We start from the raw sequence: 24,612 nt of genomic DNA, 5'->3' as shown, positions 1-24,612 counted from the left end.
CTCAAAGCATTTACAGTCTCATTACTTCACACAATGCTGGTTAAGTGGGTACCAAAGATTACTACCCTCCTTTGATTTCTAAGAAAGCAACTACAGAAAGATGAAACGAGTGAAGTTGTCCAAGGTTGCTCAGTAATTGAGATGCTTGGAGCTTTCCATCCAGTGCTTGTTTTAGAGACTCAGTACTAAAAAGTGACTGAATCTTGTAAACTCACCCAAACCCCCAAGTCTTACCCATCTCTTCCCCACTTCTCACGCACACATCACATTTTCATCATCATCGAAGCACAACGCTGCCCCCACGTAGACCCTGGATGAGGGCAGCCTACCAGGCCACGGGCCCCGACCACGGGAAACCTGCCCTACACCTGGTTTGGTTTTCCGACCAGAACCGTCCCTGCTCCTTTAGCAAGGGAAGTGGATTCCGCCTGGCTGTGTCTGGGAAAATTTTAACCCCTCAATTAGCTATTAACAATTGGCTTAACTCAGACGAGACAGAGGACAAAATAATAGTGGCTGAAAAAAATGCCCCTACCACTCTGATTACAAAGGAGGCATGATTAACGAAGTTTCCTTTGTGTCTAAGCTCCATTCTGAAAGCCAGAGAAAGAGCTTTCCACTCGCTTTGTTGACTGCTGAGTCTTTTCCTACTTGTCTCATCACCCACACAATCTGTTCAGAGCTCACAGGGACAATCCAGCCAGTCTGTGGAGAGTTCCTAAAACATTCATGTCGTGAAAGCAGACAGGATGAACAGGACCTCATCTCAACAAAGGATGATGGGACATTCAGCAAAAGAGTTCACAAAAGAAAATACCAACCGAAGGCCCTGGGCTGAATGGATTTGCCCACAATGTCTAACATAATGCCTGTCCTTACGGGTATTTGTAAACCCTCTGGTCGATTTACAACCACCTCCAGATTTTGTCCCCCAAACTCCTTTGCTTTTAGAATTAAGGATTTAAAAAAAAAAAAATAGCAGTTAACAAGTTAAGAAAGTCCAAACCACGGCTTTAAGGATCCTCCTATCTCTAAGACTTTTAAACATAAAAACAAAAGTGAGACAAAGATTCCAGTTCCCAGCTCAACCCACCTTAGCAGTTGAGAGAACACATAAAAAACACTTAGCATGCTGCAGGCACGCGGTAAAAGCTCCAACTAACACCACCCGGCGTTTTATCACACGCTGCTGATGTATTACGGATAGTCTTGTTCACATCCTGCCCCATCTACTCAGCGAACGCAGCACCACTTGGTCTTCGATCCATTCCAAAAGGTAAGCGCCATCTACACCATCATCTACACCTTCTTGCGCGTCACCATCCTAGGTCCTGCCGGTCTATGGCCCGTGATGGATGGGACACGAAACGCAAACCTGGTCTCACAGCGGGCAAGTGGTCAATTCCCAAATTCGTTCACTTCACATCCGGTGCTTTCTTTCCATAGATGAGCGCGTGATCCCTTCTTGTGGCTCTTGATATTCCTCAGAATTCAGCAACGTACTAAAACATACCTTAATCGCCATCTAAAATTTGTTTAGGTTTTCCAAACTGTGGGTAACCTAAAGGCTCTGAGGATTTATTAAGGATTTTCTAATAAAAAGAAATGGGTGGAAAAGCCAACCTATCTGGCTTTGAGAAAGACATGGCTCTGTTTTTATTTGCCAAGAAAAAGCATTACCAGGTCCATTTAGCAAATAATAAAGACAAAAAGCAGCAGGGGGACTGGAAGATCCGTGTAAGGGGGCAAAAGGGGCTAGAGTCAGATCTCTGGATAATCTGCTCATGGCTTTTTCTATTTAGCTCAATTTTTCATTCAGTGCCTTACATGAGGGGAGTCTTGTCATGGGTTACGCACATCAAGTTCTGCTTCAAATGACCACCCTGTACTTTACAGGACCAGGTCAAACTCTCTAATTCTTAAAAAAAAAAAAAAACCTTTTTATCTGATCTAAAAAGTGCTTAGAACACACTCTATTTCACCCAGCGTTGACCTTAACGACAGACTGTCTCATGTTATCGATCCTGCCTCTCCAATCAAATTTAAGCTGCTCGAAGACAAGGGCCACGTGTGCACTTCCGTCTGCAGCCCGTCACCAACCGGGTTCAGGGACGATGGGAACACGTGCTGTGCTGGTTCGGTCTTTGTTCTGCTTCACAGACTCCTGGGTGTCCTGAAGAAACCTCAAGCCACTGCAGCATCTCCTCGAGCTTCCCAACCATCCCCAGAAACACAGCTCTGCTTGGGCAGTCATTAAAGCTTCTCCGATGCCTTCGAGAACCTCGTTTTAGCTGCTGGGACATCCTGTTGCCATCCATTTCACACAGACATCCAGCTCAGCAGGAGTACGTGTTGCAATGAGCTTCACTTCAAAGCCAGCAGCCTGGCCGAGCTCCAGGAATTGTCACTAATGATCTTCACCAGCAACTTGATGCTCCAACAGTGTACAATACGCACACATACACACGTCATTTCAACCGCTACCCTGGTCGGATGAGCTATGCCTCACAGAGGCTGGTTCCATACCTGATTTTATTTTTTATTGTTACAGAAGACTTATTGCATAAAACATGAGCAAACTCTCTAAATACGCCTGCCCTTCTGCAGTATCCGGATGGTCTCCACCAACTTATCCTCAAACCAAAATGCAGTAAAGTGCATCAGTCTGGGTCTTCGGGTTGCAAGAGAGATGGAAATCTTGCTCAAAGTTGCCTTAGCAAAAATTAATCAACCGATTAACAAGGTGAAGCTGAAAAATGTCCAGAGACAGAGTGGTCTTCGGAGAGTGATTGTTCTGAGAAATGACATCCTGTGAACAGATCTCACTTCTCTACAGTCCCTGAATTCTACCTTAGATCTTATTAGCTTCATTCTTGGGCTTCATTAGAGGGACTCCAACAGCTCTGGGCTCCCATTATCCAGGTTCAAGGTCAGGAAGAAAAAGAAGAGACCTGTCGTGGTGGTGGCCTCCAACAAGCCTCAGAACGCAGTCCGAGTAGACTACTACCGTGAGCCGTGTGTTCCCTGTGCCCTGGTTACGTGCTCATCACCGGAGACGCAGGTGAAGATTCTCTTCAACCACACAGTTGAGGAGTGGGGAGGGGGAGATGCAACAAGGACACTCAGGGTCCTGCTACGGACAGGATTAGGCTGAACCATCCTGCCCAGGAAGTCTTCTCTCTTGCCCTAATCTCTAAGAAGCTGTATTCACAGGGATGGACATAAAGAGGGAAATAACCAGGCAAGTCACAAAAGAGTATAAACAGCCAGAAAGCATATGAAAAGAGATTCATCCTCACTAGTAAGCAAAGACATGGAAATTACAAGATATTCTTGGCACATCAGAAAATCTTAAAAATAAAAACAATGCCAGGACCGGCCAAAATGCAGGGAGATGGACACTTCCGGACTTGACCAATGGGTTATACGGTGGTTATCAGGGGTCCGAAAGGCAAGTTGGCAGGCTCCATCCATCAAAATCCTTAAAAATGAGCATGCCTTAAAAAAATATTTATTTACCTATTTTAGAGAGAGAGAGAGAGCATGTATGTGTGAGCAGGGGGAGGGAGAGAGGGAGAAAGAGAGAAGCAGACTCCCTGCCGAACGTGGAGCCAACCACGCGGGGCTCAATCTCACAACACTGAGATAAAGGCCTGGGCTGAAATCGAGAGCTGGACACTTAACCCGCTGAGCCACCCAGGGACCCCTTAAAGTATGACTTTTGACCTAAGATAAATTCACAGAACGGAGTTTGTTTTCTTGTTTTTCGTTGAGATTTTATTTATTTGACAGAGAGAGAGCGCACAAGCAGGGCGAGCGGCAGAGGGAGACGGAGAGGGAGAGGCAGGGAAGCGGGGAGCCAGGCACGGGGCTCCACCCCAGGACCCCGGGATGGTGACCTGAGCCCAAGGCAGGTGCTTATTCCCGACTGAGCCACCCAGGGGCCCAGAAGGAAATTTCTAAGGAAATAATCAAGGGTGTCAACAAGAATTTAACTACCAGAAGGATGTCCCCAGTCCCCTTTTCCTTTGGGGGGCTAACACACCGCCCCCCCAAAGGGAAAGATCAATGTCCAGCTTCAGGACCCCGAGTGACCTGATCACAGGACCTCTACTCTACGGGTATCACACCAGCACCAAAAAGGGCCCTCAGACGCCTACACAGTGGGCGGCATCAACGGAAGAAGGCACACGGGTCAGCGCAGCGGGGACCCCACACGCCACCCGCCCGCCAAACCTAGTGAGTCAGCGCACTCCACCCGGGCGCTCCCCGGCTCCTCCTCAGGATTTACCACAAGGTTCTGAGGGTCCAGATGCTGCCGAGGAAAGATCGAAACATCTGGATGTTCCCCGACGCCTGAAGTTAGCGGAACCTTCAAAGGGCCGTTCCTCATACTCGGCAACTGTTCATGGGGCATCTCCGTGTCCCAGCAGGTTAGGGTGACGAGAAGAGAGCGCTGAGGCCCTGACCTTCCCCGGGGCAGCTCGCAGCCCGACGCTCGGCCGACACGGGGCTCCCGTGACAGGTCACCCTCCGCAGCCTCACGGACGCTCGGCGGCCGCTGGACCGCAAGTCCCCGTGATTCCACCCGGCCGGTCGCACCGAGTGAGACGCTGCCCAACTCCCCGCCACGCGGCCGTGCACCCTCGGTTCCCGGAGGTTTAGAAGGTGGCTGCGCTCGGTGGCCCGCCTGACACCGCCCGAGGTCTGACCCGCCGCCCAAGGTCCTGATGTGCTGCCCGAGGCCCTGACCCGCCGCCCAAGGTCCTGAGCCACTGCCTGAGGTCTGACCCACCGTCCGAGGCCCTATGTGCCGCCCGAGGTCTGACCCGCCGCCCAAGGTCCCAACGTGCTGCCCGAGGCCATGACCCACCGCCCGAGGCCTGAGGTGCCGCCCGAGGTCTGACCCGCCGCCCAAGGTCCCGGATGTGCTGCCTGAGGTCCTGACCCACCACCCGAGGCCCCGACCCGCCACCCGAGGCCCGACGCCCCTTCCGAGGCCGAAGGACGCGCAGTGAGGAAGGAGGAGAGTCTGAAGGCGCGAGGCGGCGAGGGCAGGAATTCACCGCCTAAACGCAACACGCACCCACAAAGTGCCCGGGCGCCCGCGTGGGCTCCACGCCCCCCGCCCGGCCGTTTCCGAGGAGCCAGGTCCACCCTCAGGGCTGCCCTGCGACCCGACAGAGCGCCGGGCGTCCTCTCGCCAGCGGGCCCCGGGCCATCCTGGAGGCCTGGCGCTCCCAGCCCTGGGAACGGGGACGGAGTCCCGGAGGGCTCCAGGGGCAGGGACCGTGCCGAGAGGAGAGGGGCCAGGACGGGCTGCCGGCGGGGACGGTCCCCAGGCCAGGGGCTCCCGAGGGGAGGTGCCTGTGGTCTCCGCGCACGGGGCTCGGAGGGCGGCAGGCCGCGCGCTCCCGATACCCCCCACGGAAACCACCGCTCGGGGCGACGACCACGACGACGACCACGACGACAAGTGCCTCTCGGCGGCCCGCTCCTCGGTCCTCCAGGCCTCCGCGGCGTCCCCCGACAGCCTCCCTCCCGTTTGGAAGGACGGTGCACGTTTAAATAAAGCGCGCCGGGTCAATAGGAAGCAGGCTGGAGTGTAAGCGGCGTCCTTTTTAAACCTCTACCCCAATTACATCCCTCCCTCGAGGATATTTACAGTCCCCCGTGACACATGCTCTGTACCTTCTCGGTTCAAGGAAAACACACCTACAGCATTTCAAATTAACTACTGACCCTTGCTCGCACACCATAAACAAACCCCTTTCAAAGCCTCAATCGCATTGTGTCCACGCGGATTAGAGCCCGCAGCCCGGTGACCTCATGCGGTGTTAACTTCTCCCGGGCGCCAACAGCGCTCTCCTTTCTACTCAATTACCCCCTTTGGAGCCCGAGGAGCGCTACCCAGTGAACACACACAATGCGCTTCCGCTTCATTACGCTAATCAACAGCGGGATGGAAATAAGCAGAAGAGGAATAAACAAGCTAATTTATCAGGAGGACAGAGCGAGCTTTCACCAGTCACGCCGCGGAGAAGCGCGGCGGCTACGGGGCACCGACGGCCGGGGTCGCGCCGACACCCCGGGCCCCGCAGAGGCGCAGGTGGGCAGACGCCACACCTGCCCCGGGCGCGGACGCCCCACCTGCACCCGAGACGGCGGCGGGGCAAGCCCGGAGGGGGCCGCGGAGGGCGTCCCGGGAGTCCGCCCCGAGCGCCGACCCCACGGCGGGCGGCTCCGTCCCTCCGGGCCCAGGCGGCCACGAGGGGCCTGACGCCCCGTGGGAAGCTGGGCGCCCCCCCGCCGGCCGGCTGAATCAGCCACCTCGGAGGCTCCGCTCCGTTCCCAGACATTAGCACCATCATCCAGAACAAATTAAAAGTCTCACAGCAATTAAGCCGATTTTGAAAATGAATTTCCCATGGCTCAGTGGTTCAGCAAGCAGCCCGGGCGGAGGAGGAGGCGGCGGGGAGGGCGGGGGCGACTGCTGACCTGCCCGAGCCGCCAGGGCCTCAGCCTCTGCCGCTGGGCTTTTCCGCTTCTTTATATGAACTTGGAAACGTTCAGTCGCAGAAAAAGAATAAAAAATCAACACAGATTTGTACTGAAATGGTGGCTTTCTGGAGGATCCTTCTCTTCGTTTTTAATGCCTTTACCAGCATCGTCTTCTTGTTCAAAAACATCAGTGAAAACGAGGAGGAGGAGGGAACAAAAATATGTGACCCTCATCTCTAGACTTTAGATGTCCACAGGGCACCCCCCAGCCGACCCTGGAAGCACCTGCCTCCCCGCGGAGCAGTCGGGGCGGCCCAGCTCCCCAGGGTGGCGGGGACCCCAGGCGCTCCCCCCGGCCCAAACCCCACCAGCCGCGACGCAGCAGCACCTCGCACCCAGCACGTCCCCGGCCGCTCCTGTCTCAAAGCTTCATCCTCTTCACTTACTAGGCCCTTTAATCCTCGCGGAAAGGTCGGGAGATGCGCGTTCCCGCGCCCTATTCACCCATCTGAGGGACCAGGCAACTGAGGCTCTGGGGTGGGGTGTACGCGGGGGCCACGGAGCCACACGGGGGGGGGCTGGCTTGTGCGCCCGGTGCTGCTCCCCACCCCTCAGTTCTGGCGCACACCGGAACAGCAACCCCCTAGCCAGTGCGGTTTTACCCAGGCTTTGGAGCCTTGGATGGGGCACTGCGAGGAGGACGGAGGGAGGAGGGAGGAGGGAGGAGGGAAGGAGGGGGAGGAAGGGGGGAAGGGGGAGGGGGGGGAGGGGGAGGGGAGGAGAATCTTCATTATTTTAGAGGAAGACAGTGACACGATGACCCAGCTGGGGAGGAAGGCCCGGCCCCTGCTCTCCAGCCCCAGCTCTCCCAGCACCACCACCCCCCAAGCTGAGAGCCGTCCCTGTCCGGCATCCCAGTCCCATCCCACGTCCCGTCCCTGTCCAGCGTCCGTGGGGCTTTTCTTTGGCTTCTGTCTCCATCCCTGTCAGACCACATCTGCTTCCTCAGTCTCTTCCCACGTCCACCTGCTCCGCTGGACGGTCGGCAGGCCCCCATCCCTCTCTGCCGGGCCGGGGCCTGGAGGCCGGGGGATGCTCGCCCGCACACAGGCGGCCACCTGAGCGCCGGGCTCTCCTGTCGAGGGCAGGGACAAGGGCGGCCATCCTGACGCATCACCCATCCCTCCGAGGAGCTGCAAAAGCGTCTGCGCAGTTCTTAGGGGCAAACTGGGCAAGGGGAGTATCCCAGCTTGAAGAGCTTACAGGACGTCACACAAACCATGTGCTCTTCTTAAAGAAGCCCCTGAAACCCAGCCTTCCTGGGGCAGAAGAAATGCATTTACCACAAAGGAAACGTAGACAGTAAAGCACACAATTGCCAACACTGTTCAACGTTCTCAATTCTATGGTCAGTCTGGAGACCAAAGTCAGGAGCCTGGGCTCCCTGCCCCGCAGCGGGCTTCCCTGACCCTGGGCCCGAGCTCAGGGGAGGCCCAGTCGAAGGGACCGGGGAGGCCCATCCTCTCTCCCTCTCATCCTCCCTCCTTCCCTCCCTCCATCCTCCCTCCCATCCTCCTTCCTATTTGCCCTTCCTCCCTCCTATTTTCCATCCCTCCCATCCTCCTCCCCCATCCTCCTTCCCATTTTCCCTTCCTCCCTCCCATCCTCCTCCCCCATCCTCCTTCCCTCCCATCCACCCTCCCCATTTTCCCTTCCTCCCTCCTATTTTCCATCCGTCCCATCCTCCCTCCCATCCTCCTCCCTCCCTCTCATCCTCCCTGCCTCCCTTCTCTATTTCTGGGCACCCATGCTGCACTGCGCTGTGGCAAGCCCTCAAGACAGAGGTAAGCAAACTAGGCCCTTCCTTGCTCTCATGTAGCTTACGGTCTCATAGAGGTGAGATGTTCATCTTTATTTTTTGCTTACGATTTCTTACAGCATTCTAAGTCTAGCTAATGTATCAGAAGTAGTTAATATTTTATAAGAAAAAGATCATCACTTTCTTTTCCCTCGAAGTTTGACTTTCAAAGCTCTTTGTCATTTACATCCTATCTGCAAGCAGAAAATTTCCCAATGGATGATGACTTCAATTTTATAATTTAAAACAGAACAACTGGGATTCAATTTTGCAGCAAGCATGGATGGACTATACCTCTTCCCATGTACTGAGTGATATCCATTTAAAAGTCTTGCTACCTGGGCTTCTCCATGCTATAAAGAGCCATGAAGACTGGTCTGGCATTTTAAAGGAAGGCAAAAATTTAGGATTTAAACTAAACCTTGGTGAAAACTATCACTAACTGGCTCAAAAAGTTAATCGCTCTAATTCACCAAATGGGTAAATGACATGCTTCTTAAATTGCTGGCTATAGCATGGAAGGTGCCTAATAGAAGGCTGTCAAGCAGGGTTGCTGGGTTTCTAAGTTTACATCCTCCACTAAGAAGCAGAAACACTCTGCCATGAGCCTAACCAGACAGAGGAGGACTCAAAAAAGGAAAGAAAGAAGGAGAGAGAGTGAGAAAGAGGGATCAAAAGAAGGAAAGAACCAAAGAGCAAACCTTGGGAAGTTAATTAGTGACAACCCGTAAATCAGGGAAATAGTTAAATACACAGATTGATGTAACACGTAGGTGTAGGTCACTTAGGTTCCTCAAACCCTACAGCCTCCCTACAAAGGGGAAGTTTTATCTTATTTTTTTAAGTACGCTCTACAGCAACGTGGGGCTTGAACTCACAATCCTGAGATCAACAGCCGCACGCTCTACCGACAGGTGCCCCAGGAGACATTTTTAGATGAGGAAACTGAGGCTCACAGCACGTACATGGTTTATCCAAGTTACAAAGCAAATTTGTGAACAAACCAGATCATACCCATTGATCAACCATAAGACCACATGCCGACAGTCAGAACTCTGATCACTTTGAATGGAAGGATCAGTATGTTTATCGAAACACAGAAGCATCATAAGGAAAACCTTGAACCGACTGCCTTGTTGTTTATACAGTGACTGTTCCCCAGGAATCCAGTCAGAAGCCCAAGTCATCAAAGGCAACGTCGAAAATTATCGCAGCAGCTGAGGTTAGCCAGGAGACTTCCTAGGATGTGAGGCAGAGGACTTCCCCAGACGGGGCTGGTGTCAGGACATAACCCAAGTCCCGACAAGAAATATTACCGTCTCAAATATATACGTATGCTGATTTTGTTCAAATCCCAAATGGATTGCTCATCCTTCTCCCAAACTCTATTTTCTCTTTTGCCTTTTTTTAAACAGGTGGGTGAAGCAGGGAGGAGGGGAATGGGAGGATTCTTCTGATACCTATAGAAAGAAAGAAAGAAAGAAAGAAAGAAAGAAAGAAAGAAAGAAAGAAAGAAAGAAAGAAAGAAAGAAAGAAAGAAAGAGAGAGAGAGAGAGAAAGAAAGAAAGAAAGAAAGAAAGAAAGAAAGAAAGAAGAAAGAAAGAAGAAAAAGAAAACATACTAATTGAAAAGTGAAAAAATAAAAATAAAAATAAATTAAAAAAAAAAAAAAGAAAGAAAAGTGACCTTAAGTGTCCTTTGAGGTTACAGATCTTGTGTACAAATTATCCTGTTTCTCTTTCATCAACCATTGTCCAGAAACGTCATGTTCTCAGTACAAAACTCTTTTGTGTTTAGGCATGTTCAAAGGATGATGCTGGGGATGTGACCCTGGCTGGCTCATGGACCTGCAAACTGGGTAAATGAGGAGGAAGGGTGAGCAAAAGGATGCCTAAGGTCCCGGATTCCCGTCGCAGGCGAGCCCCACCCCACGCCCTACTTAGAATTCAGAAGCTGAGCCTTTCTAAGCTTAGAGAGGTGTGTTCTGTGAGTGGCAGCCTGGCCCCACGCGGTTCAGCCTTTTCAAAGGCTCAGTAAAAATCTTATCTACACCTTCCCTTCGCCCAGGCAGGCTGGGGCTGAGGCTGGAGCCCATTTCACACAAGCCAGAACGAGCTTAACAGAACAGAGAAAAGAAAGGAATGTGGGGACATGTCTTTTCCACATTGAAGGCATTCCATTCTCGGGCAAGTTACAACCTAAATGAGAGCAGATAAAATCTCTAAGAACCCAGAGTAAAAAGAACAGGGCTTCAAAAAGACCCGATTTGCCTTGAGAAAGGGCTGGATTTAATAAAATATGGAACCCAACTTTTGGTTGTGATCACCTAAAGGCAAGCATGTGAAACAGGGACTCGAAAGCCAAGATTTGAGGCAAAGAATGTACAAGGGGGAAGGGACGGTCTCGCCAATAAATGGGAAAACTGAACAAAAGAAGGAAATCAGATTGCTCTCTTCCACCACGCACAAAAACGACTCAAAACGGATTAAAGACTTGAATGTATGACCTAAAACCACAGAACTCCTAGAAGAAAACATAGTTGGTAGGCTCCTTGACACTGGTCTTGGCGATGATTTTTTGGATCGGACTTCAAAGGCAAGGGCAACAAAAGCAAAAATAAACAAGCAAGGCTCCGTCAAACTTAAAAGCTTCTGCACAGCAAAGGAAACCATCAGCAAAATGAAAAGGAAATCTACTGAATGGGAGAAAATATCTGCAAAACATAGATCCCCAAAGGGGCTAATACCCAAAATACATAAAGAACTTGGGGTGCCTGGTTGGCTCGGTCAGCAGAGCACGCAACTCTGATCACAGGGTCCTGAGTTTGAGCCCTGAGTTAGGCGTAGAGACTACTTTAAAATCTTAAAAAAAAAAAAAAAAAAAAAAAAAGAAACAAGAAAAACAGGGATGTCTGGGTGGCCCAGCAGGTTTAGGGCCTGCCTTCAGCCCAGGGCCTGGTCCTGAAGTCCCGGGATCGAGTCCCACGTCCAGTTCCTTGCAGGGAGCCTGCTTCTCCCTCTGCCTGGGTCTCTGCCTGTCTCTCTGTGTTTCTCATGAATAAATAAATAAAATATTAAAAAAAAACCAAAAACAAAAGCCACATCACACAACCGAATAACAACAGCAACAACAAAAAACAATCTGATTTAAAAACGGGTAGAGAGGGATCCCTGGGTGGCGCAGCGGTTTGGCGCCTGCCTTTGGCCCAGGGCGCGATCCTGGAGACCCGGGATCGAATCCCACGTCGGGCTCCCGGTGCGTGGAGCCTGCTTCTCCCTCTGCCTGTGTCTCTGCCTCTCTCTCTCTCTCTGTGACTATCATGAATAAATAAATAAAATCTTAAAAAAAAAAAAAAAAACGGGTAGAGAACCTGAATAGGTATTTTTCCAAAGAAGACATACAGATGGCCAACAGACACGAGAAGATGCTCAGCAGACCTAATCCACGTGGAAATGCAAACCAAAACCCACAGAAAGATATCACCTCACCCCTTAGAATGGCTATTACCAAAACGACAAGAAATAACCAGTGTTGGCAAAGATGTGGAGTAAAAGGGACCCTTGTGCAGGGTTGAAATGGAAGCCAGCGCAGCCACTATGTAAACAGTGGGAAACCTGCGGAGCTTCCTCCAAAAATTAAAAATAGGATGACCGTATGATCCACCAATTCCACTCCTGGGTATTTAGCCAAGGAAAGTGAAAACACTCATTCAAAAAAATACATGCATCCCCTTGTTCACTGCAGCATTCTTTACGACAGGCTACGGACACATCCCAAGTGTCATCGACAGATGAGCGGGTGCAGATGTGAGGCCTGTACGCAACGGAATAGTCCTGAGCCATGAAAAAGGGTGAGGTCTTGCCATCTGCAGCAACACGGACGGCCCCTGAATACATCATGCTAATAAATGAAATAACCCAAAGACAAATACCCTATGATGTCACTTGTATCTAAACCTGAAAAACAAACCAGATGAAGACACAAAACCAAACTAAGAGCTACAGGGAGCCGACTGGTAGTTAACAGAGGGGAGGGGGTTGGGGTCAGGCAAACTTGGTGAATGCGGTCAAGGGGCACTAACCTCCAGTGATGAAATAAGTCAGTCACGGGGGTGTGTGCAGGGTCCGGCAGGGGCCGCAGCCTCAACACTGCAGCGCTTAGCTGGAAGTTGCTCAAACAGATCTTAAAAGTTCTCATCGCCAGAAAAATCCACCGTGTACGTTTGCATGGTGACCGATGGTAGGCAGACTTCCGTGGTGACCACTTCGCGGGACAAGCACCCAGGCGTCATGCTGCACGCCGGACACTAATGCTCCAGGCTCATCAGACGTCACTTACGACGTCCGTACTCTCCTGCTAAATCAGAGGATGCGGGGAAAACTCGTCTTTGTGACTGCCTCCTTCCAACCAAGGGGCAGGCGGAGGACGGAGAATTCACGGTATCCTGCGTGGCCCTGTGGAATCACAAACATGCACGACGGCAGCCCTCAAGGCACGGAGAGCTCCATTCTAAGCCCTACCGGGCCAACTGGAACGTTCTGCTTGCGACTACCGGCGGGGTGAAGAGGTGGCGGAGATGAAGAACGAGCAAGCACAGACCAAAAGAATATAGGGCATGTGGACGCCCCCAGACCCACTGCGACTTCAGATCTATCCCCGCCCCAGACATCCCTGAAAGTAGAAGAGCGAGTCACAGACTCTCAGACGAGGACGCCCGCGACTGGTGACGTCTTAAGACTCAGCACAAGGACGGAACTCCAGGTGGCAGGAGGAAGGACCAAGGTTGTGGGGTTTCTCTTTTATCATTAAGTTTTAAGTCCGCAGGTTCTCAAGCAGGATGCAGGGCCCGGGCCACACTCTGCACGCAGGGAAGGAATTTAGTCATTGTCAAGTTCTGTAGTTTCTTTAAAATCCGCGTAGAACAGCGCAGCACTGGGTGTAATTGCCAAGAATACCAAGTGTACGAAGGCAAGAGTGAGAAGACATTCGTGTTGTTGTTCTTTCCTTTTTCTAAGAGAGGGAGGGGGTGGGGCGGGGCGGACGGAAAGGGCGAGAGAGCATCTCAAGCAGGCTCTAGGCCTAGCTCAGAGCCTGACGCCGGGCTCGACCTCACCACCCCCAGGCCATGACCTCACCCAAAAACGAGAGGCAGATGCTCAACCGACTGACCCCCAGGCACCTCGAGCCCCCCAGGGGCCTCACTATGACATTTTCAACTAACAGCAAAGTCAACGGAGCTCTAGGAACCACACGCGGCGGTTTCTGCACACAAACCACAGGGCCTTCCAGGTGAGCCTCACGCTGAAGCTCAGCAGATATGAGCTTGCGGGGCTGACCGGCCCTACGCTCAGTCCAAGCCATGGCCCTGCCTCCAACTGCGTAAGCCGAGGCCCCTCCCTTTCCTGGGGCTCTGATGCCTCCTCGACGGAGGTCAAGCAAGATGGTCCCCAAGGCCCCTTTACAGCTTGATAGCAGACCCACAGCCTCCACTCAGGCCAAACACCACCACCGTGCACAGCCTCGGTGGACCCGACGAGCTGCACTGCTGCAGGTCACAAGACTGGAGAGACCAGTTGTCACGGCGGCCTGCAATGACGCCGCCTGGGGGCCACCGAGGTGCGAGACGACTCGCCTGTATCCCAGAGACCCCAGGATCCTGGGCCTGCTTCCTTCGTCCTCGTGTTACCTGCTACACGTCCACATCTCCCTGCCGCCAGTGAATTCAGGGGGCGAATCACCCCAACGACCGTAGACTTAGGAAACGGCACACCTGAGTTCTACTAAAATGGTGTAGAAAGCAGGGGCGCCTGGCTGGGTTGGTGGGTGGGGCGTGTGACTCTTGATCTTGGAGTTTGAGCCCCACGTTGGGTAGACAAGTTCCTTAAATACATGTTTTTTAATCGTGTATGAAGCAAAAGTAATGAACAGGCCTCAAATAAAAGCATGAGGAATTCTCCTGGGAATAAAATGCGCTTGCCTCAGACGACCACGTAGACTTGCGTTCTGACTTACTGACGATCTACAACATTAACACCATCTGGGGAAGGCTCACTACGAGACCCCAGGTGGTAACGGGAATTACGGTTTGGAAGCAAGATGACCTCTCTGCGCACTCTCGAGCCCAAAGCAGCTATGTTTTGGGTCATTCCCATACCTCCCGAATCTGGAGGTGTTGGACAAAGTGGTGCTGACTCAAGGAAGACGAGGAATAGGAAATAAACGACATCGTAGGGAAGTTGCCCCAGATCCAGGAACGGAGAAGGACGGGGGAAGAAAAGTAGGCGATGGACGTGAGGTTAAGCAGACGGCTTCGGTGGAAGTCCTCTGGGAATCGCATCTTCGCTGGGCCTGCTCCGGTGAGACAGCCCAACAGGTGCCATGTCCCGGAGAGGGTGGCTCCTCACGGCCATCACCATGACGCAGGAGGGCCCTGTCCCACAGAGTCGAGGGGGGCGGCCAAGAGGCTTTTGTGACTTGAGACCAGAGGAGGTTTGCCGAGGTCAAGCCAGGTTTCCCTCCACCATGGGGAGCTCCTCCATCTCTCTCTGGGAGGAGCTCAGCCAGGACTAAGGCAGCAGTCAACTGGGCCCCAACCAGGCCTTGTGAGCTTAGCTTATTAATCTGGGCTTTGGGGAAAAAAAAGAAAAAAGAAACGGAAGAAGAAGAAGAACCAACCACTGACAGCTCCATTACCTTCCTTCTAATGAAAATCATAACTGAGCTTGCAGAGCAAATGTAAGAACTTGGCCTCGTCTTTAGTTACTTCGGCTCTGGAAATGCGTAGTTGCGGATAAGGCCTCTGAGTTAACCCAGGGCACTCGCCGGGCGTCTCAGAAGGCCCTAGGACTCCCGGGGCCCAGGGAAGGAGGAACACCTGTCTAACCGAGTGGGGGGGAGGAGAAAGAGGGAACAGGAAATCGCCCTTGAGGACCGGGGTTTAAAAAACACAGGAGCCGGAAACGGCTCAGGTTGGAGGCGGCGGACGGCATCGGAGATCGGTTTCGGAAACCCAGGTACAAGTCGTGTCCCAAAGAGAGGGCCTTGAGTTTCCCTCCCTGCGTCCATATCCACCCCCACCCTCCCTCGCCTCCCCTGCGCTCGGGGGCTATACTCAGGACGTCTCCTGCGAGCTGAGTCCAGGAGGCATCCCGGGCGTTCGGGACTTTGCGGTTATCTTGACTCATCTTCGACGACAACTCTCAGCTCCCGTCCGCTGTGTGGGAGGATCTGTCTCTGGAGGGAGCTGGGGTGGTACTTTCTCAGGTCCGCTCTCTCCAGCTCGGCCTGCAAGCGCTGGTCAGCATTTCCAACGGCCGCTGCACTCAAAATCAGGATCATTGGTTTAGGAAGTTACTAGGTCAACGATTAGTACCCACGCAGCGACGAGGGCACGTGGTTTGGGAAAGAGGTAGAAACAGAAAAGGGGGAGGCTGGACTTCCAGCCTGTGCCGAATCTGTGCGGAACCAATCTTATCACGCTCGACACCTGGTCTCCGTAGAACTCGAAGGAACAATAGGAGAGCGGCTTTAGACGTAGGAGCACGACTTAGGAGGCAGTGGAGAATCGCGCACTCGCGTGCCTGCCTTCTCGCTTCCGGTCTCGGTCACCTCTGAAACGCTCCTTAAATGAGCATCTGGTTCATCTGAAAACTGGAGAAAGCACCTGCTTCTCCAGGTCGTCATGATGGTTAAAGGAATCCACACGTGTAAAATACTTCCCGTAGCCTCCCAATGAATCCTCAAAAAGCAACAAATCACAAGTAGGCAGATCCCTCACTACTGGTCCGATGACAATCTGATTACTGCTTTTGCTCCCCTATAAAATTTAATTAGAGGTGGAACACGGTGGACGCAGGGGAGAAGAGGTAGCAGTAAAAGGCAAAGAGGTGAACCAAGTATTTCTGTATTCTCAAACACAGGGTTGCTCCTTTCTGGTATTTAGCAATCCCTTTACATTAGCCTTATTATGAAAATGAGTGATTGCAAAACATTTCATCATCAATTTTGAAATCATCGGGGCGCCTGGGTGGCTCAGTCAGTTAAGCAACTGCCTTTGGCTCGGGTCATGATCCCGGGGTCCCGGGCTGGAGCCTTGCATCACACCCAGGCTCCCTGCTCAGTAGCGAGCCTGCTTCTCCCCCTCCCTCTCCCCCTGCTTGTGCTCCCTCTCTCTCCCAAAGAGATACAATAAAATCTTTAAAAAAAAAAAATTTTTTTTTTCAAAAAAGCCATTTAAAAAAAAAAAAGTTTGAGATCACCGACACGTCGAGGTCCCCTCCACTGCCACCCGCTCCCCATCCTGGCACTTTCAGAAGCGTCCACCTTGGGCGCACGTGTGTGTTAGGCCGCCCTGACCACACCAGGCATGAATGAAACAGACACAATCATTTCACCTCTCGGTGTCCCGTCTCCCACCGTCCCCCAGAGCCTCTATCAGAACGGAGGGCGGGTACATCTTTGAATAGAGAAAGCCCGTCAGCATTTTTCCCAAAGAACAAAATGTACCTATTCATGGTGTCAGCATGGAAGCCTCCGGTCCGACATGCTCTCTCGTTATTATGCACGGGCGTGTGTACAAACAGAAATTTCCCTTTGGAGAAGAGAACTTTCAACTTTGAGTTAAAGGCTCTTCTTTCAAGGCTCTCCCATGGCTGCCAATCCACACCCTCTAAAAGCCTCTCCACCCGGTGGATCCCTTCTCTCCTCTTCCTTTGAAAAAGCCCTGATGTATATAAACTGTGTAAATACGCTAAAACCACCAACCTGGGAAGATAAAATCGGGTAATCTTTCTTAAAGTAGAGCTCAAACGCTTTTATGGATAATGAACTTGGCTGCTCAGCCAACTGGATGATTCAGACAATTATAGGAACTAGCTAGAACCTGTAAGAAGTTGGTCAGAGAGGCACATGCAGAACTTCTCGAAAGGTGTCCTCCCCTTAGCCGTGGTCCGGCCCTGCAGTCATAAAAAGCCGAGCTCCGTTTCGCTCATCATCGTATTGGATTTTTCCCATTTGATATGTCACCTAATGAGTAAAATGAGAAAGCAGCTGCGTTCACAGCGTTGCTCATCATCTCTTTCTGGATTTAAACCGCGTTCGTTTGATCTTCAAGGCTTTGGAAGGTGGGGGCAGGATAGCCCGATGGTTGAGGACCGTGGCTCTGATGTCAGACCGACGAGAGTCCGCGCGGAGCTCTGGCCCCGACCAGCTTGGGCAGTCTTGACTCACTGGGTCATCTCGGTTTACTTACACGTAAGGTAGGTTCGGGGCCACCAATCCGCCAAGGCTTTGCATGGACCGAACCAGGTAAAGTCTGGCTCACGGCGCACGTTTAACTAACACGCTAAACATCCGCTGTGTTATTTTAGCCACACATTTCTTTCAAGATCAGAGACCAATCATTTGATAGCGTAACTGACAGGGCTTCGCATTTCACATGTTCTCAGGTTCTCGGTAAATGAGTGAGAATTATCTTGATGCTAGAACTTCATCGTAGGAAATCTTCTGCCCGTGCACTTGGATTAAGAAGCACTCCCTTCTACCTCTGGTTCTCCTGGGCTACCCGGGCTTCAAGTCTCCTCCTTCCTAACCCCCAGGAGCCCCTGCAGCCCCATCCTGGGCACACGGCCGGCTCTCATCAATAGTTGGCCTATGAGGCAGGAGACCCACATGAGCTCTGAGCTAAGGACTTTCACAGAATCTCAAATTCTCAATCTCCATAGAAACACCTTTACGAGGATGATAAGAATCTTTCCTCAGTCTATATGAACTTAAAAAAAAATGTAAAGGCCAAATTATTGCAAAATGTCAACTAGCTAGGAAAGGCTTTGAGTCTAGATCTGGGTTCAGGCGGGAGATCTGAAAGCCTTCCAAAGCCCTACACGACATGATTATCTCAAGGAAATGTTTCTCACCTTGAATAAGGAAAAGGGAAAGTTCCAGTAGAAGGCTAGACAGGCGGCTAGCGATTAGATGAAAGCGTGATGAGAGATTATGAGAACAAGCATGGTTTTGTTGCAATAACCAAGAGGATAATGAAGTTTTTTTTAAAAGTCAAATAATGTAATTCCCACCGGAAAAAAAAAAAAAAAAAAATCTCCCACCTTTTACAAGCAGAATTTTTGAGATTGCACAGTAGTCCTACAAGCCACACCAGGTACTCCAGTGGTTTAACAAAGAGAAAAAAATTACGTGGTTCAGCCAGATATGAAATTTTGCAAAACAAAAAGGAGACTCAAATACAGAAAAAAATGTAGGCTAACATCCACCGAATGCCAACTAATTAGTTCTTTTTGAGATTCTCACCGGATACCCAAACACTGCAGGGTTACAGACATTCCATTATTAATATATGCAGAAATATAATGTACACCACAGCAAGCTTAAAACCTAATGTCCTGGGAAGCAAACCTTTACATACTCTGCATAGCTCTCAATTTATTTGGTTTCTTAAAATCCTGCAACTGCCAACTAAACAGTAGCAGAAACAAAAATCCACATGAATGGACCACAATCAAGACTATCAATAGTTCCCATTTAAATAACAATAGCAGCGTAACATGGGCTGTAGCACGGAAAAGCAGTAAATAAGTCCATGTACCAACTGAGAAAACTGATTATGTATTGTTTATAAATATGGGATATTCTTGGCATTAAGACACAAAGAAGGCTACTCATGGTAAGCTTTGGAAAGAAGGCAATCCTCCCCGAAGATAAAATATTTGGCGATTTGTGGATACTTATCTGGAGTTTCAGTTTGGAATAGCCTCGTTTCCGGCATGCTTAGAACAATGCAATCATGTTTTATTCATTCAGCTCTGATCTCCATACTCTTCCTCGCAGGGTTAGAACAGGTGGGAACGGTGACCTGCTTCTGCAACCATTATATCCCCCAGACATGACTAATTTGAAGCTGAGCAAATTGCACATAATGGGCCAGGGATTCAAGTTCATGATTTTTAGTAGGCTGCACTCTTGTTTCAGGGCACATGGCCCCCCTCCCCTCCCCCTTCCTACCACCCCTGCAGCTGCCTCTCCGTGCATGAAATCAAAGGGAAATTATTTTTTTTACATTTTCTGCGGGCTTCTTTTTAAGGAGGATGAAGATTAGGCTACATCTTGAAAAATATCTTATTTTCCTTTAGGGGTTCTTAAGGTTTTTAAATACATTCTAAATACTAAAGAAGCCAGCCACTTAAGAACCCTTCTCAACACGTAGGAAAACAATCAGATGCAGGATTTTATAGCGGCTCAAAGTTTTTACAGAAGCATGGCATAACTGTGAATTTTTGAATACCCCAAATGCTATCATATAAGGTACTGGTTTCTAGAGCCTTTTTACAAAATACCAGGAAAGGTCTGCAGCCTAAAGAACTGGCAAGAGAAGAGCCGACGACCAAAACAAGCAGAAACCGAGACAAAAACTTGGTTCAGAGAAGGCCCCTGGGAAGTATTTAAGCCGGCTAAAGGAAAACCCAATCCCTCCTATTTGCTTTTATCTAACGTTTCCATTTTCCCATCCACTCTAGAAGGCTGCAGCCAGATACCAGTCTAAACATCCTATGAAACTCCACCAAGGAGGGAAATGAAACTTGTTGGCTAAGTGCCTGGTGGCTTTGGGGTGCACAGTGTGCGGCGACCGAGGGGGTGGCCGGTTGCTGTGCTTGGCAGGTCCACAGGCGGGGGCCTTGGGCTCTCCCGGACGGGGCTTTGCCCTCCAGATCCCCCCTTTCCTAGGCTGCCGCGTTTCCCTTTTGTGGGGGACAACAGTGATGAAAAAGAAACAAATATTAGGGCCGATTCAAAGCAAAGATTTTCCTTTCTCACTTGGCCTCTGCAGATGAGGTGAAAAGACACTTCACACACACACACACACACACACACACCCCCACACACACACACCCCCGGCTTCCTACTCAGCAGGGGCACTGAGCGGCCACGGCTGCTCTTCCCACTGGGGACAGTGGAGGAGGAGGTTTCTCCGCGGAGCTGCGACTTGGCAGCCTGGGAACCGCGTCTTCAAGCACCGGTCCCAGCGGCCCAGTGCTCAGCTCCGGTCCTCGCCCTTGCCCTCGCCCAGCTTCACCCGCTGCCCATGTTAGGGACGTCCTGTGGGGAAGCATCCCCCTCGCCTCTGCCCCTATTTCCCCCAGCCCCCCCTGCACCCCAGTTCAGATGGGCTGGACAGAGAGACAGGCTCTAGCTGGTGCAGCCGAGCTGACCAAGCCACCAGGCAGCGCTTGGGGTGAACTGGATCTGGTCTCGCAGCCTCGGGCAAGCGGGGGCACAGGCCCTGCAACCGAGGGAGGGAGGGAGGGAGGGAGGGAGGGAGGGGGCCCGGGCGGTGAACCCGCACAGCTGCCCCCAACAGGTGTCCCACACAGAGCTCCTTCTTTTCTATGGGAAGCTGGGACTGCAGCCCTTTCCCCGGGGAGAGGAATCCACGGTGAGGACCCAGCGCTAACTTTTCGAGCCGGGGATGGCCCGGTGGCCAGCCGAGCCCTGTGGGAAAAGCAAGCCTTGGCACCACTTCCTCCAGACAAACCCCTTTTGAACACAGGGCGGCTGCGATCCCATGGCAACCGTGGTGTCCAGCGGCCGCTCGCCGCCCCGGCACCTCTGTCCCCAGCACGAAGACGCTGGACACTGCGCCCTGGGAGGGCGGCCCCGCAGCGGGGCGTGGGCTCCCGGGGCCAGGGACCAGCCTCGCCGGGAAGGAAAACGCCACGCGCACCCCGACCAGCACCCGGCCACGACGTGCAGGGCTCGCGCTTGTGCAGAAACCTCAAAGAGGATGAAGGTCAGACGGGGATAATAGGCCAATTTAATTCTGAAAGCACAAGGTGCAAGAAATTTTAATTACGGTCTGCCACGGAAATCACACAGGATCCGGTGGCATCTCCTGCAACGGCTCATCAAGGGAGACAAGAGGTGTAATTGCAACCGCTGCGTAATCACCGCCAGGGCCCCGCGGAGGCTGCGGAGGCTGCGGAGGCTCCGGGCCAGGGCGCGCGGGGGCGCGGGGGCGCGGGGGCTGCGGGGCTGCGGGGCTGCGGCGGGCGGGGGCCTGGGGGACGCTCCGCCCCTGCCCTTTGTGCGAGCGCCCGGCGTGGGGCCGCGGGGGCCGCGGGGGCCGGCGGGGGCGGGGGCGGGGGCGGGGCGCGGGGCGCGGGGCGCGGGGGCTCGGCTCAGGGCTCGGCTCAGGGCTCCCCGCACCTCCCCGCACCTCCCCGCACCCGCGCCCGCCGCCAAGTTGGCGCCGAAGTTTGCGCCGCGGTCCGAGGGGTCGGGGTCGGGGTCGGGGCCGGGGTCGGGGCGAGGGCGCGCGTGCGGCCGGGACCCGCGGGCAGGGGGGGCGGCGCCTCGGCGGGCGGGACGCCTCCTCCAGGAAGCCCGCTGGGCCCCCCCTCCGCCCCGGGCGCGGAGGCGCTGGCCGGCGGGGTCGGGGTCGGGGTGGGGGTGGGGGTGGGGGATGGGGTCCGGGACGCGCTCGGCCGGGGCGGGGCGGGGCGGGGCAGCTCCTCCGGGGCGGGTCCCCCTCTCCCCCCCGCCCCGCCGCGTCCCGCCTCCCGGCCCGGGTCTCGGAGCCCGACCGCGGGGCGCAGGGGGAGGCCCGGGGGTCCCGGGGGCGGGGGCGGGGGCGGGGCGGCACCTCCGGGGGCGAGTCCCTCCCGCAGGCCCCCGGCGCCCGCCCCCCGCCCCGGGCTCCTCCCCGCCTTCGCCGCCTCCGCCTCCCGCGTCCCGCCGGGGTCTGGAGCCGACCGCGGGGCGCGGGGGCCTTGGGGGGCGGGGGCGGGGGTCCCGGGGGCGGGGCAGCAGCTCCGGGGCGGGGCCCCCTCCCGGCCCCCTCCGCGGCCCCCTCCCCCCTCCCCCCTCCCCCCGCCGCCTCCCGCCTCCCGCCTCCCGCCGGGTCTCGGGCCCGACCGCGCGGCGCGGGGAGCCGGGGCAAGGGGTCCGGGGGTCCGGGGCGCGGGGGCGCGGCAGCATCTGGGGGGCGGGTCCCAGCTCCCGGCCCCCGGCGCCCTCCGCGGACTCCCCCAGGACCCCCCCGCCTCCCGCCTCCCGCCTGCCGCCTCCCACTGGGTCTCGGGGCGCGGGGCGGGGGGCCCGGGGGGCCGGGGCCGGGGCAGCAGCCGGGGCGGCGGGTCCCCCCTCCGGCCCCTCCGCGGCCTCCTCCCCCCGCCGGGTGCCGGGGCGCGGGGGTCGCGGGGACGGGGGTCGGGGCAGCAGCTCGGGGTCCCCCGCCGCCTCCCGCCGGTGCCGGGGCGCGACCGCGGGGCGCAGGGGGCCACCCGGAGCGCACCCCCGGGCGGAGAGGGCGGCGCGCCCGGGCCCTGCCCCGGCTCCCCGGGCGGCGTGCAGGGGGCGGGGGGGGGGTCCGGGTCCGGGTCCGGGGCAGGGTCCGGGGAAGGGCCCCGGCGGGTCCCTGCTGCCGCCCCGCCCCGCCCGCGCCCCCGCCCGCCCCCGCGCGCCCCCGCCCCGCCCGCGCCGCCGCCTCTCAAGTGGATACTGAAACTAGGCCAAAACTTTTTCGCCTCCTTTTCTGCGAGCCACTAGACTGGATGGAGCCCCACGGAGCCGGCGGCCGCGCTCCCGCCGCACAATAGCCGCGCTAATTAGCTCATGGAGGCGGCGCCGACACTGTAACAAGTCGCCGCGAGCGGCCGCGGCCCGGGCGCCGCAGGGGAAAAGTTTGCGGGCCGCGCACTCACCGACCAGGCCTCCCACCAGGAAGGCGGCGACCTGCAGCGCCAGCAGGGCGCCCCCGACGACGCACAGCTTCCTGGTGCTCATGTTCTCGATGATGGCCCCGGCCATGGCTGCGCCCCTCGCCGCGCGCGCTCGCCCCGCCGCGCCCTCGGGGCCCCGACTCCGGGCTGCGCGGCGCGGGGCGCTCCCGGGGCCGGCGCGAGACTGGGCCGCCCGCCGCCTGCGGACGCTTAAAGGAGCAGGAGCGGATCACATGACGCCGCGCGCCCTCCCTCCTCCTCCTCCCTCCTCCTCCCTCCTCCCTCCTCCCTCCTCCCCCGCCGCCCGCCGCCGCCCGCCCCCCGCGCCTCCGCCCGCCCGTCCCCCCCCACCCCGAGCCCGGCGCGCCGCGGGGACCCACTGGGAGGCCGCCGCGCCGCCCCCGCGGAACTCCAGCCCCGCTCGCTCCTCCGCAAACTTGCGCGGACGGGACCACGCCGAGGCGCCGCGAAGCCCCACGCGCCTGCCCGCGCGCGCCCTGGCAGCGCCCCTCGCCGCCCCGCGGGGTGCACGCGCGCGTCCGTGCAACTCCCCAAGGGGGAAGGAAGGAGGGCGGCGCGGCAGCCCCCGACGGCTCCCGTCCCACCCGAGCGCGACCTCCCGGGCCCGCGGGTCCCATGTTCCATCCACAACCTGCCTGCGCTTGGTCACACGCACACACACACACACACACACACACCCCTGAACACGGTTGCCACCACCTGCCACCGCTGAGACACGGGCTCCTTGCGCCCCCCTGGACCCGCACCCCCTCTTGCCGAGCGAGCACCCCCAGTCTCCCCTCCTCTCCCCGATGGAAGGTGCCGCAGATGACCCCGGGTGGGTGCGAGGACTCGTTTCCAGGCTCCCACCCGGCTGCAGGCTCCTGCGCACGGGAACGGCCGTCTCCTGGGGGTCTAACAGGTCTTGACAGTTCGGGGGACATGGGTGCTGCTTGATCACCCCTTCCTCGTGGGCAGCTGGCTCACACACCGAGCCCGACTCATGCTCCAGGCTGTGTCCCCTCAGCCCCGAGGAGGGCAGGATGTGAGGACGCCGCAGCGCCCTGCAGGAGCCGGCCCAGCTCCCACCCACCGAGCAGTGACAGCGCCCTTCACCCCGGATGCCCCAGGCCAGGTGGAGGGGCGAGCAGAAGGCGGCCAAGCAGGGGTCCGAAGTGCCCGGCACCCCAGCACCCGCACCCCGCGTCGGTTATTTGCCTCTCTTCGTTATCTTTTCACAAGCTTACCTCGTTTCTGTTTCCCCGGACAAGAGCAGGTTCCGGGGCATCCTGAAGGGTGGGAATGCCCTTCTCACCCGCGTGCCCAGCCCACCCCACGGGCTGCGCGCTCGGCTCGGCAGGCTGCCAGCTTCCGCCCGCTGGAATAGTAGTGATGCCTTTAGGTGAGACTTTCCTTTTAATACCAGGGAATTTAAGTGAAGGCTGATAGGGCACAACATCAAGATTCCCCCTCCACTTGATCCTATGTTTTGCTATTTAAGAAAGAAAGGAGGGGCGCCCGGGT

The 24,612-nt window shown here is 55.2% G+C and overlaps 1 protein-coding gene across 1 annotated transcript in view; it reads right to left on the bottom strand.

Moving 5' to 3' along the window:
- The window catches only part of WLS (Wnt ligand secretion mediator), a 93,168-nt gene extending 69,882 nt beyond the window's left edge, over nt 1–23,286 (bottom strand). Inside the window, exon 1 of the mRNA XM_025418022.3 lies at nt 23,071–23,286. Within this exon, the coding sequence (XP_025273807.1) occupies nt 23,071–23,176 (106 nt within the window). The 5' untranslated portion in view covers nt 23,177–23,286. The remainder of the gene's footprint in view (nt 1–23,070) is intronic.
- Between the last annotated feature and the right edge of the window lie 1,326 nt (nt 23,287–24,612).

The sequence above is a fragment of the Canis lupus genome, chromosome 6 (genome assembly GCF_003254725.2).
Source record: "Canis lupus dingo isolate Sandy chromosome 6, ASM325472v2, whole genome shotgun sequence".
Taxonomy (NCBI): domain Eukaryota; kingdom Metazoa; phylum Chordata; class Mammalia; order Carnivora; family Canidae; genus Canis; species Canis lupus.
The sequence above is the reverse complement of the archived record's forward strand: the minus strand, read 5'-3'. Positions and strand labels throughout refer to the sequence as shown.